Genomic DNA, 12,352 nt, shown 5'->3' on the forward strand with positions numbered 1-12,352 from the left:
AGAGTTAAAAGGGATTGCAGGGGCCGGTGCTGTGGCTCACTTGGTTAATCCTCTGCCTGTAGCGCCGGCATCCTCTATGGGCATTGGTTCTAGTCCCAGTTACTCCTCTTCCAGGCCAGCTCTCTGCTGTGGCCCAGGAGGGCTGTGAAGGATGGCCCAAGTGCTTGGGCCCTGCACCCGCATGGGAGACCAGGAAGAAGCACCTGGCTCCTGGCTCCTGTCTTCAGATCGGCGCAGCGCCAGCCTTGGCGGCCATTTGGAGAGTGAACCAACAGAAGGAAGACCTTTCTCTCTGTCTGTCTCTCTCACTGTCTGTAACTCTACCTGTCAAATAAATAAATAAAAGATCTTAAAAAAAAAGGGGGGGGGGATTGCAGAGAAGATAGTAGCCATAGCACAGAAGAGAACCAACATTGAATAACTGGCACTCCCGAGAAATTTTGTCATCGGCTGCTATGCAACCTGACGGCAGAGCTCCGAGACTAGAAAAATCTAGACTGAGGTTCAAGAAAAATCGATACAAATGATCAGAAACTGGATACAGTTTGGTACACAAGTATTATACGTCACAGAAAAAGAGTCCTTTGGGCAGTTAGCTCCCTCCCCTTCGCCACAAACCTTCTTCTTCAAAAAAGAAAATATCAAATAGTTTCCCATGGATTTACAAAAATTTATTTTTCTGAATGGACACCAGGGAAAATATAAACAAAATAAATTACTTAAGGTATTTCAAAACCTTTTTTTTTCCCAGAATGTTTTTCTTGAGGTCATCTTTGAGTCATCTTTGATTCAGTTTTTTATTCCACATGATTGTCACACTAGTAAGGGCAGTAAAAACATTTCCACCACCGACTCTGGAATTTTCTTCTGAGATGCTGAGATCCATTAAGCAAGTTTGATGCTAACGTCTTCCTGGCCAATGAAGTATTAACGGAAGGTTTCCAGGTCTCTGCCAGGACTTGTCTTTCTCAGCTGCTCTTTTCATGACTACTTGATGGAAGAGTTGCTGTTTTCCCATCTTGTCACAGGGATATTATGGGATCTGCACGTGACTTATGCCGCAGAAGGTTGGCTCCTTGAAGGGAGACGTGGGTATCACGTATCACTGTGACCTATCACGCTGCTTGGCCCTGTCTCTGACAAGGTGGTCACTCATCAGTGGTCACTCGCTGTGCTTGTCATAGGACTGCCTTGGCTGATAGGGACGTAGTGTAAATTAAGGATGCGACTTCCTGGAGACGTTTTTGTCACCACCTGCCCCCGCCTGCCTCCCTTTCTAACTTTAGACCAATATGCCCCCATATAGGGTTCTGAAATTGAAGAAACGTGGAGTGCAGCCTAAGTCAAGCTTCACAAACATGCATGGGAGTGAAAAGGAAATTGGTGAACTGCTGAGGTTTGGGGGCTGTATGTTACTGCAGACCAATTTAGCTTGCGCTGACTGTTACAACCCTTTAAGCAAGGGGAGTTGAAACCCTTGTTTCGGTAGGGTCTGTGTGATCTCCTGAAGCATTCGACGACCTCTTCAGGACTTCCTGAGGGTGACTGGTGTTGACCATTTCTCCCTGTGAAATGCAAGTTCCGGCTGTTTCAGGTAAGCTACGGTGGATACAGAGCGATCTCACCTGAGAGGTGCTGGCAGTCAGCCACTTAGATGTTATGAGGATGTGCTTGAATCACAGCCCAGCTGTTGCAAGCCACGATTTACATCTGTATTCTCATGAAATGTTCTGAAAATCTAAGCTAAGAAAATCTTGTTGGAACTGGAGATGGCTTCTCAGGGGGGAAGGGATGGACTGGGGGTGGGCAGAAGGGGAGGAGGAAGATAGTGTAGCCCTGAAGGATGTACTCTTCTTTTTCTTCTTTCCATGCAGCTAAAACTGATTCCCCACTGAAAGTATCAATCCAGGCCCCATAGCCTCCCCCCGCCCCACCCACCCTTCTTCTGTCTCCAAAGGAGAAATTCAGCACCAGTGCTCAGAGTTCTGGGGGGAGGTGTGTGAGCTCAAAATGTATTCGGGATCCAACTGCAGTTAAATGTCAATGGGTTCAATTTGCAGCAGCCCTTCAGAGCGTACAGGCTATAGTTTCCTCCTGGGATGACCTCACCGGGTCCCTTGGCAACAGCGCTGGTGGGAAACGAAATGCAACAGTTAAGCCTTGGATGGTGGAAACAGTAGGTAGATAGAAGCTGAAACATTAAAAAATATAGCACAGGCCAGGAAACTGACTTCCTGCTTCACATTCTGGTTAGGGCTAAGGACAGAGGAACCAACAAACTCGTTTTGGATGACCTCAAGGACACCCCCCCCGCCCTTGGAACAAAGCAAGGACAGAACCAATCCTTACAACACACTTGCACCTTAATGAGGGCATATAGAGTGGGAAGAATAGTTTTGCACATGGAATTCTGCACGGTGAGGGTGGTGGCATGCATTACTGGTAGTCTCTAATAGACCATAGCCTATCACCATTTGTCAGGATAGAGGAGGGTAGCCATGAAGGGCATGGTCTTTGTGGACAGATAGACTTCATGTTTGCACTCATTTTGCTTGAGTGGGCATAGCCTCCCTCAGTCTTGATTTCATCCAATGCAAAGCAGTGCTCTAGAGTTTAATTTGTCCGAGTGTCTGCAAGGGTTAGGTGGTGGTTTACTTCACAAAGTAGGCCAATGCAATACCCAAGCAGCACTAGTGAGTCTTACAGTTCCTAGTCTTAGCAGAGAAAAGTCAATGCGGAAGGCTGTTAGAGCGGTAGCACAAGTTCTTTCTTTAAATGAAGAGATAGACAGTTGTGGCCTGGGAAAGCAGTGGAAGATGACCCAAGTGCTTGGGCCCCTGCACCACATAGGAGACCTGGAAGAAGCTCCTGGCTCCTGGCTTCGGATTGGCGCAACTCGGCCGTAGTGGCCAACTGGGGAGTGACCCAGCGGATGGAAGACCTCTCTCTCTCTACCTCTCCTTCTCTCTTTCTGCAACTCTGACTTTCAAATAAATAAATCAATCTTTAAATAAAGAGATAGAAAGCGATAATAAGGGAGTGGGGTCTTTGGGTTGGAACTGATGATGACGGAGTGCAAAGAAGGCAATACCTGGTCCACAGACTTTGGCAACAAGCTACCACTTCAGGTGTGCTACTGGGCAAGCTGGAGTTGAAGGCATTCTCTAAAGCGTGCTGGCAGTTGATGTCTACGGGAGTGGCGGACAGGATGCCTAAGGGCAGGAGAGAGTGCCTTTGATGGTCATGGTCGACGAAGTCACGGAACCCTCCTGTCCCATGCTCCTCCACCCCATCTCACACATTTCACTTCACAACATGCCGCTCAGCGGTGCTGGCCCCCAGCTCTCTGCAGCAGCTTAGGCTCCAGTGCAGGCTGGAGACCCTGCCTCCCCCAGAGGCTGTCTCCCTGTAGGCACCCAGCACCCCAAGGATGGACGCAGTACCTGCGATGCAGGCAGTCATGAAGCAGGCGGTGGTCCCCGCGATCAGCGCTCTCACTGCCCCAGCAGCGATGTCACGCTTCCTGGATGGAGCCATGGATGCTGGGGAACATGGGAGGGGGTGTTGTGAGCGTGATGCTGGGAAGTTCAGGGCTCAAGAGCTGAGCGATGAGCTCTGCCTCAGAGAAGCTGTCTGCTGTGGGAAGAAGGGAAGAAGAGACTCTTCCACACCAAAGGGCTCAGAGGCTTCTAAGCTCTGCGTTAGTGTCTTCAGGTTCACCCGAGGGGCTCACAGTGTACCTGGAGCATAGCAAGTCAGATGGGTTGCAAGAAGAGATCATCTGATGAGCTGATCTGCAACCCAACTGCCCCCAGACATTTCTATGCCACGGCAGACATCACTAATAAATCGTGGCATTTGGGGCCAGTGCTGTGGCGTAGCAGGTAAAGCCACCACTTATAGTGCTGGCATCCCATATGGGCACCGGTTCAAGTCCCAGCTGCTCTACTTCTGATCCAGCTCTCTGCTATGGCCTGGGAAAGCAGTGGAAGACGGCCCAAGTCCTTGGGCCCCTGTGCCCACGTGGGAGACCCAGAAGAAGCTCCTGGCTCCTGGTTTTGGATTGGCACAGCTCCGGTTATTGTGGCCATCTGGGGAGTGAACCAGCAAATGGAAGACCTCTCTCTCTCTCTCTCTCTCTCTCTCTCTCTCTGCCTCTCCTCTCTGTGTAACTCTAACTTCCAAATAAATAAATAAATCTTTAAAAAACAAACCCAGGGGGTTTCCATTGTGTCCTCCGAGTCTTTCTCCAGGCAGGCCAGCATAAGCCTGTTGGGATTAGCACGCCTGGTGAAATCTCTGTCGCCCCTGGGCTGGGAGGAGCAGTTGCACATTGGACCTAATTCTTCCCCAGTTAGCTGACTTTGGAAGGCTATACTGCAGAGCTGGGACCAAAAATAGCCCCTGGGGGGTTTACTATTGTGGCAGGACCTTTCTGTCCTGACGTGGATACCATTATAGAGCAAGATGCAGATTCTCAGCCCTGTTTGGGTCACCTCTGGGAGCTGCAGAACATTCTCTTCACTTACTGAGTCCACCAATCACTATGCCTAGGGAACCGATATTGGCGAATCCACAGAGGGCGTACGTGGCAATTGTCTCGGCGCGGATCTGCAAGGAAGCATAGACAGAGACTCACAAGATGTGGCCCCGCCTCGTAAGTCAAGCAGACATCGTAGTGAGCTTCATATTTTGACTAAAGCATCAATAGTGGCAAAGAAAGACACAACACATGACATGGACTTAACCTGATACTTCCTGACATCCCCTGGAATTTTTTTTTTTTTTTAAAGATTTATTCATTTATCCAAAAGGCAGAGTTACAGAGAGGCAGGGGCAGAGAAAGAGAAAGAGAGAGAGGTCTTCCATCCGCTGGTTCACTCCTCAAATGGCCACAATGGCTGGAGCTGTGCCTATCTGAAACCAGGAGCCAGGAGCTTCTTCTGGGTCTCCCACGCAGGTGCAGGGGCCCAAGGACTTGGGCCATCTTCTCCTGCTTTCCCAGGCCACAGCAGAGAGCTGGATTGGAAGTGGAGCAGCCGGTACTTGAACTGGCAGCCATAGGGGATGCTGGCACTGCAGGTGGAGGCTTTAGCCCACTACGCCACACGCCAACCCCTCCCTTGGAATTTTAAGGGGGGAGGGTGGGAAGAGGTTGTGGGGATTCCTGGGTTTCATACGCGCAGCTCTAGCTCCTGACTTCAGTTTCCTGATAAGGTAGCGGTGATGGCTCAAGTCAGTGGGTTCCTGCACCCACTCAGGAAGCCTGGATGGAGTTCCTGGCTCTAAGCTTTGTCCTCTGCCCAGCCCCATCTGTGGCAGGTGCCTTTGGGGAATGAGTCAGCGGATGGCAACTATTTAGCTCTCAATAAATAAATAATTCAAAAAATTGTTTAGAAAGGAAAACATTCAATGACATACAAGAATCTGTTCAGCATCATTAGTTATCAAAGAAATGTAAATTAAAATTGCAATGCAGTGTTACTACTTATCCACCATACTGGCTAAAATTTAAAAAGACTGGCAATGTTAAGTGTTGACAAGAATGTGAAACAACTGGAATATTTCTGGGAGATATGTAAATGACCCAGCCTACTAGAAGAACAGTAGGGTTTTTCTTCCTAAGTTAACACCCACTGCCCGTGAGACCCAGCAATTTTCTATAGGTGAGCTAAAAGCAGGTATCCACAGAGAGACTGTACAAGAATATTACAGCCATGTTGTGCATAATAGCCCCAATGCGAGAAATGACTAAAGTGCCCTCCAAAAGTCGAATGGATGAACCCACTGTGGATGTCCATAACATAAAATGCTCTCTGTAAGAAATAGAAGATGACACATAGAGCCATACGAATGCCACACGAGTCCACTTATATAAACTCTGGAACGAGCAAGAATGATTTACAGCAAAAGCAAGATCATCGGTTGCATGACAGCAGGTGGTCAGGGGGAATTCTGACCACAAGGGGCCACAGGCACCTTTTAATCACAATGGGAAATGTTCTACACCTGGATGGTGGTCATAGTTACACACAGATGACCCTTCATTATAGCTCAGTGTGAAAAAAGGAGTTATACTGGCCAAAAAAGGAACTTCTCAGGTCATGGGAGCTTCCTGTCCATGTCCGTCCGTGGCATGTGCCTGCTGTGCCTCAGCTCTGACCACCTCATGGGGATGTTATCATGCTCACTCGGGAGAGTGAGAGTGGATGGTTGGTCCCTTCACCGGCAGTGAGAAGATGGAAGTGAATTTGTAAAGTGTGCATGTGGTCCTCTGGCTCTAACCCAACAGCTGAGAGGTGCTGCTTCAGGTTCACAGATTGAACTACAGGAGGCTCCAAGGAGTCACTGGGCCCTGCTCTGCAGCAGAGACTTACCCAACCTGGCAAAGCTACCCTTGCTATTGGGGCAATCATTTTTTCCCCAGTATTCTGGGGGAAAAGATAATCTATGTTTTGGTTGAAAGAAGAAACCAAGCCAATGCTACATTCGAAAGTAGCAGTGCCCTTTTTCCTTTTGCTAAACGGAATTTTTTGAAAGCTCACATTCAAGACTCAAGTGGTCAAGGTAAGCTTTTTGTTGATCCTAAGGCCTCTCTTCTCTCTCATGGTTTCTGAGAACTCCTTTGTTGATATTTTCCATCAGCCGCATAGAGCGGGAAGGGAGAGACTCTTCAAGTATTTGTGCAGTCCACTGTTCGTGGAAAAGCTCATCCTTGCCCACTGCTCTCTCTAGTGCTTTTCAGTCCGTTCAATTGGCTTCAGAACCAGACATGCTCGTTAAGAGACTGTGGGGAGAGGGATGACGTAAAGGGGCTTGGAGTCAGTTCTTCTTTCTCCTGCCTGAATCTGCGCAAAGGAGACGCACAGCACTTTGACTTTGCCCACAAATGCGCAAGACTACATGATGGAAATATGTGGACGGCCCCCCAGGGAAACTCCCAACCAACACACGCTGTGGCTGTCTTAGCTCGTGAGCAAAGATGACCTACGTGCAGGACAATCACCAGGCCATGACTTCCATTAGTGAAGACTTGCTAACAGTGGCCGTCAGCACGGGCTAGTTAAAATGAATTACGGCGTGGTCGTACACCAGAATACAGTGTCACAGGCACTGATGTGGAAAGATAGCGGAGACGTGTTATTAAGTGCAAGAAGCAAGGTTAAGAACGGGGAGCGTGACATGTGCCGGAAAGAAGAGCAGAGAACTCACTTTTCCCTCTGCATCTTTCTGCACCTTTCGACTACTACTCCATGATAAACATCACCTGTCAACAAGGGAGCGAACATGCAGAGAGCAGACAGACCTCCACACCCACAGATTCTCAGAAGCAGATTCAACCAGCCCTGGATAGAAAATATTCAGGGAAGAAATTGCATCTGTACTGCACACGGGCACACTTTCCCCCTTCTCATTATTCCCTACCCAAGGAAGCATAATGACTCTTACACAGCACGTACAGTCATGGGGTGGAGTGAGCACTGCAGAGATGACCTAAAGTGTATGGGAGAATGTGCCTAGGTTTCAGGCACATACTACACCATTTTATAGAAGGGACTGGAGCAACTGCAGGCTTCGGTATCTCGGGTGGGGCTCCTGGGACCAATCCCACGTGGGTACCACAAGACAATTGCATTGTCTTTACTCTAAGAGAGATGTAATGAACAGCTCATTCTAGGTACATGGGCGTTACATTCGGTTCTGACCTCTTGTTTTCACAGGGGCGGAGAAAGGACAGCCATTGGGTTGTAAAAGGCCCATAAAATCATTTGGTCACAAGGTTAGCATTATGGCACAGTAGGTAAAGCCACCATCTGCAACACTGGCTTCTCATATTGGCACCGGTTCGTGTCCCGGCTGCTCCACTTCTGATCCAGCTCCCTGCTAATGCACCTGGGAAAGCAGCGGAAGATGGTCCAAGTGCTTAGGCCCCTGTCACCCATGTGGAAAACCCGGATGAAGCTCCCAATTCCTGGATTTGACCTGACTCAGCCCAGGCTGTTGTGGCCATCTGGGAAGTGAACCAGTAGATGGAAGATCTCTCTCTCTCTCTCTCTCTCTGACTTTCAAATAAACAAATAAGTAACTCTTAAAAAAATCATTTGGTTTCGCCCTGGCAAGGCAACCACAGGTAGGACTCGATATTCAATAAATCCTTTTTAAGCTGATGATTTTGTATGGCCCATGAAAGATGTTATAAATATCCAAATGGTCCTTGACAGAAAAAACAGGTTCTCTGCCCCTGTAGGCGGTCACCAATGTGCACAATTAGGTGGACATCACTGGGGCTTTGCTCTGGGGCCCACACAGTACTTGTAAGCTTGTCGTGTGGCGCCTTTACAGGAAGCTGTTGGACGGGCTCCTGCACTCTTTAGCTGGCAAGCAGAAATTGCTGGGATTCAGCCCCGTTTGTTGAGTGGAGATCAGAGATTTGGAGGAACAAAACGTTTCCTCCCTCCCTCTGACTGAACAATAGCACAAGCCACTGGGCTTGTGCTCCAAGTGGTCTCTGTACACCTGGCCTTCGGCTGGGCTCACCCCCAAACTCAAATCAGCTCCACTGTCTTGTCTCTACCTTCCTTACCTTCCTGCTAACCTTCTCCCAAAACTGCTTAGCACTGCCAGACCCCCCCCCCCCCCCCCCCGGCTCACTGTTCATTAACAAAGCTATTTTCTCCTGGCAACTGGCAGTCGGGGCAAAAATAAATCAATAAAAAAAATAAAAAACCCACTTCCCTTAATTTAGCTTATTATTTACTTTTGGCAGGAAAACAGACTGGTTCTGGTGGCCTGCACACAGTGAGGATATTCAGCTAATACCACTGGGAAAGGACCCCCCCCACCTCCACCGCCGGAGGGCTCCCCCAGTCACATCAGATGTGCAGGACAAAATGCCCCCAAGCATGCTACACAGATGAGGGCTCTCCCGGAGAGGCTGTCATCTTTGTGTAACATGTAGGAGGAAATCCCATCGTCTGCACTTCCGGAGGCTGGGAGGGGATGGCGTGGTGCTCGTCGGGGTGTCTGTCTCAGAACCTCAGGCAGCCTGTTTTTCCTCCCCTTTCCTTTGAAATCCATGTTTGTGATAGCAATGCTAATTCCAAATGGGTCACTCCGATGAGCGATGGTGGTGGTTGAAAGGTTCACCACCCATTGCCCTAAGAGTTGCCCCATGGGATGCTATTAATCCTCAGGGGAAATAGCTGGACACTCAGCTGCAAACATGACCTCACCCGAGTACCTCACCCCTCCAAAGGCAGGCAGACAAGAGCATGCGTAACAGGCTATTGAGCTAAGTCCTGGCTTAATTGTGGAGTGGCTGTCTCAAGGTCATCTGATCCCAGAGCCTGAGGTTTCTCCTTCCTCAAATCCACTTGGAGAGCAGCAATGCTGTCCTACCACCTGCTGAGGTTGCCCAGTCACTGTATTACAATTAGACAGCTTCTACGTTCAAGGAACCCTTTAGCTAGAAGAAGCCATTAAGGGACCAGCGCTGTGGCATAGTGGGTAAAGCCTCCACCTGCAGCGCTGGCATCTCATATGGGTGCCAGTTCAAATCCCAGCTGCTCCACTTCTGATCCAGCTCCCTGCTAGTGCACCTGGGAACACAGCAGAGGATGACTCAAGTGCTTGCGTCCCTGCCACCCAAATGGAATTGCTGGCTCCTGGCTTCAACCTTGCCCGCCCCATCTGTTGTGGCCAGTTGGGGAGTGAATCAGTTAATGAAAGATCTCTGTGTCTCTCCTTCTCTGTAACTCTGCCTTCCAAATAAATATTTTTTAATAAAAGTAAGTGTGCTTGTAGGAGGCATTTGATAAATATTTATTGATTCGATTGTAGGCTTAGATCTTGTAACTCTGCGTCCACAGTGCTCAAAAGTAAATGACCACCCTATAAGGACATCCGTGTGTCTACACACCCACACACACACAGAGCAACGGACAGAGGACCCATACATACTGCCCAATTCAATGTAACGGAAAATCACCCAGTGCCATGGACATTATGATAAAAACCAAGGGCCCATATAGTTCCTGACACACAGGGGCACACGTAACCCCTGATGAACCTATGAATGTGATGAGGAAATGTAATGGAAAAGCAGAATGCTACTCACCGACATATACTGCTGCACACCATTCACAAATTTAGGTCCAGCCTCTTTTCTCAAACTGATCAATCTGGAGAGGTGCTCGTAAGCCACAAACTCATTGAAGAACGTCTTATAGCCTATGAGCTTGGCAACCATGAAGCTGTCTTGCCAGTCCACTCCCATCATGAAGGAAAAAGGCATGAAGATGTAGGAGCATATGAGCTACAAAGACCAAAAGTTGACACTGCAGTTGAGGTCATGGAGCCCCTAAGAAGAACGAACGTCTTTCTCACGAGACTCGGTTAGTTCTCGCGGGAAGGGATCAGCCCTTGGGAGAGCAGGTTATTACAAAGTGTGTCAGCTCCTCTGTTCCCTCTCCCTCTTTGCAAGTGCCTGCTTGCCCTTCTCATCTTTCTACATGCAAGGAGCAGCTCGTAAACCTCACCAGAAACCAAGCAACGGAGCCACCTGACCTTGGACTTCCAGCCTTCAGAACTGTGAGCGACATAAACCTCTCTTCTTTATACACACTCAGTCTCAGGGTTTCCGTGACAGCAACAGAAAACAGACCAAAGCAGATGTCAGGACGGGAACTGGGTTGTTTGGAGTAGCCTGGGTAAGTCAGCTGTCTGTCTTCTGTACTGTGTTAACAATGTGCTGCAGGACTTTAGACAGAAACCAGAGGACCAGAGCACAACAGAACTATACCTCGAAGCTCAGCTGTGGGTAGTCAAACATGTTTCCAAACCAGGACAGGGCTGAGTTCACAAAAGACAGCAGGGCCAGGAAGGCAATCAGATTCACAGTGATGTTGGCCACCAGAGCGATGGAGGAGGATGCTCCCTGGGTCGCAGCTTCCAGCAGGTTCCTCGAATCGCTTTTGTCAAAAAAATAACAATTCCAAAATTACCAGGGGCTGGCGGTGCACGGATATCACAGGTGTAGAAGTGGAATATTGGAGTTCATTGAAGGGTGAGATGAACCCTCAGATACATGCCCTTGTGGTCAAAACTCTGACCTGAATGCCTTGGAATTGTGATGGAATTGTGATGGGTTATAGTCGTTGAATACAGGTGTGAGCGTATGAATGTTTGTTCTAATTTGGGAGCATTTGTAATACAAACTGGAAATGATAAAAAACACTTACAAGCTTTAAAGAAAATATTTATTGCAAGTTGCTACCAGGGGCTGGAGCAGTGGCGTAGTGGGTAAAGTTGCAGCCACCTGCAGTGCCAGCATCCCATATGGGCTCTGGTTTGAGCCACGGCTGCTCCTCTTCTGATCCAGTCCTCTTCTATGGCCCCCATCTTCTAGCAGTAGAAGATGGCTCAAATGCTTGGGCTCCTGCACCCATGTGGGAGACCTAGAGGAAGCTCCTGGCTCCTGACTTTGGATTGGCCCAGCTCTGGCTGTTGCGGCCATTTGTGGAGTGAACTAGCGGATGGAAGACCTCTCTCTCTCTCTCTCTCTCTGTGCCTCTGTCTCTCTGTAACTCTGCCTTTCAAATAAACAGATAAATCTTAAAAAAAAATATTCTGACAACTCAAGGAAGGCTTGCATCACCATGGCCTCACATAAGAAATAAACTATCATGTCACCTTGGATCTCTGTGTGTTCTCCTAATCCTTTACTTCCCCTCCAATCTCAGAGACACCTGCCCTCCTGAACTCTACTGGACATGGTCTTCCTTTACAATTTTGCTACATGCCTGAACCCCTGAGTAGCACATTCTGTAAGGCTGCATGTTTCCATTTTGGAAAATATGCTTGGGATAAGAAGTGCTTTGGATTTCACATCTTTGAACATCTACACATATGTAATGAGGTATCTTGGGGATGAGGTCTGCCTAAACACACAATTCACTTATGTTCCATAGAGGAAGGATCTTCAAAAAGGTCATTATGACAATGTACGGATTTAAAATTTTGGGGGGCCAAAATAAACTTTTTTTTTTTTTTTGACAGGCAGAGTGGACAGTGAGAGAGAGAGACAGAGAGAAAGGTCTTCCTTTGCTGTTGGGTCACCCTCCAATGGCCGCTGCGGCCAGCGCACTGCGCTGATCCGATGGCAGGAGCCAGGTGCGTCTCCTGGTCTCCCATGGGGTGCAGGGCCCAAGCACTTGGGCCATCCTCCACTGCACTCCTGGGCCACAGCAGAGAGCTGGCCTGGAAGAGGGGCAACCGGGACAGAATCCGGTGCCCCGACCGGGACTAGAACCCGGTGTGCCGGCGCTGCAAGTTGGAGGATCAGCCTAGTGAG

General features: G+C 48.8%; 1 protein-coding gene across 9 annotated transcripts in view; it reads right to left on the bottom strand.

The window, feature by feature from the left end:
* Positions 1–649: 649 nt before the first annotated feature.
* Positions 650–12,352, bottom strand: part of SLC28A3 (solute carrier family 28 member 3) — a 91,257-nt gene continuing 79,554 nt past the window's right edge. For 8 of the 9 annotated variants that reach the window (XM_089315068.1, XM_089315057.1, XM_017350819.4 and 5 more), the window contains 6 exons: positions 10,802–10,970; positions 10,118–10,315; positions 4,530–4,611; positions 3,444–3,542; positions 3,092–3,212; positions 650–2,129 (listed from right to left, as the gene is read on the bottom strand). In XM_089315068.1, coding sequence (XP_089171194.1) covers positions 2,006–2,129; positions 3,092–3,212; positions 3,444–3,542; positions 4,530–4,611; positions 10,118–10,315; positions 10,802–10,970 — 793 coding nt within the window. In that variant the 3' untranslated portion in view covers positions 650–2,005. Of the gene's footprint in view, positions 2,130–3,091; positions 3,213–3,443; positions 3,637–4,529; positions 4,612–10,117; positions 10,316–10,801; positions 10,971–12,352 lie in introns of those variants that run through there. The other variant, XR_016222280.1, reaches the window with a different exon arrangement.

Source organism: Oryctolagus cuniculus, chromosome 1 (assembly GCF_051225735.1).
Source record: "Oryctolagus cuniculus isolate XC-2025 breed Fujian yellow rabbit chromosome 1, ASM5122573v1, whole genome shotgun sequence".
NCBI classification, from domain to species: domain Eukaryota; kingdom Metazoa; phylum Chordata; class Mammalia; order Lagomorpha; family Leporidae; genus Oryctolagus; species Oryctolagus cuniculus.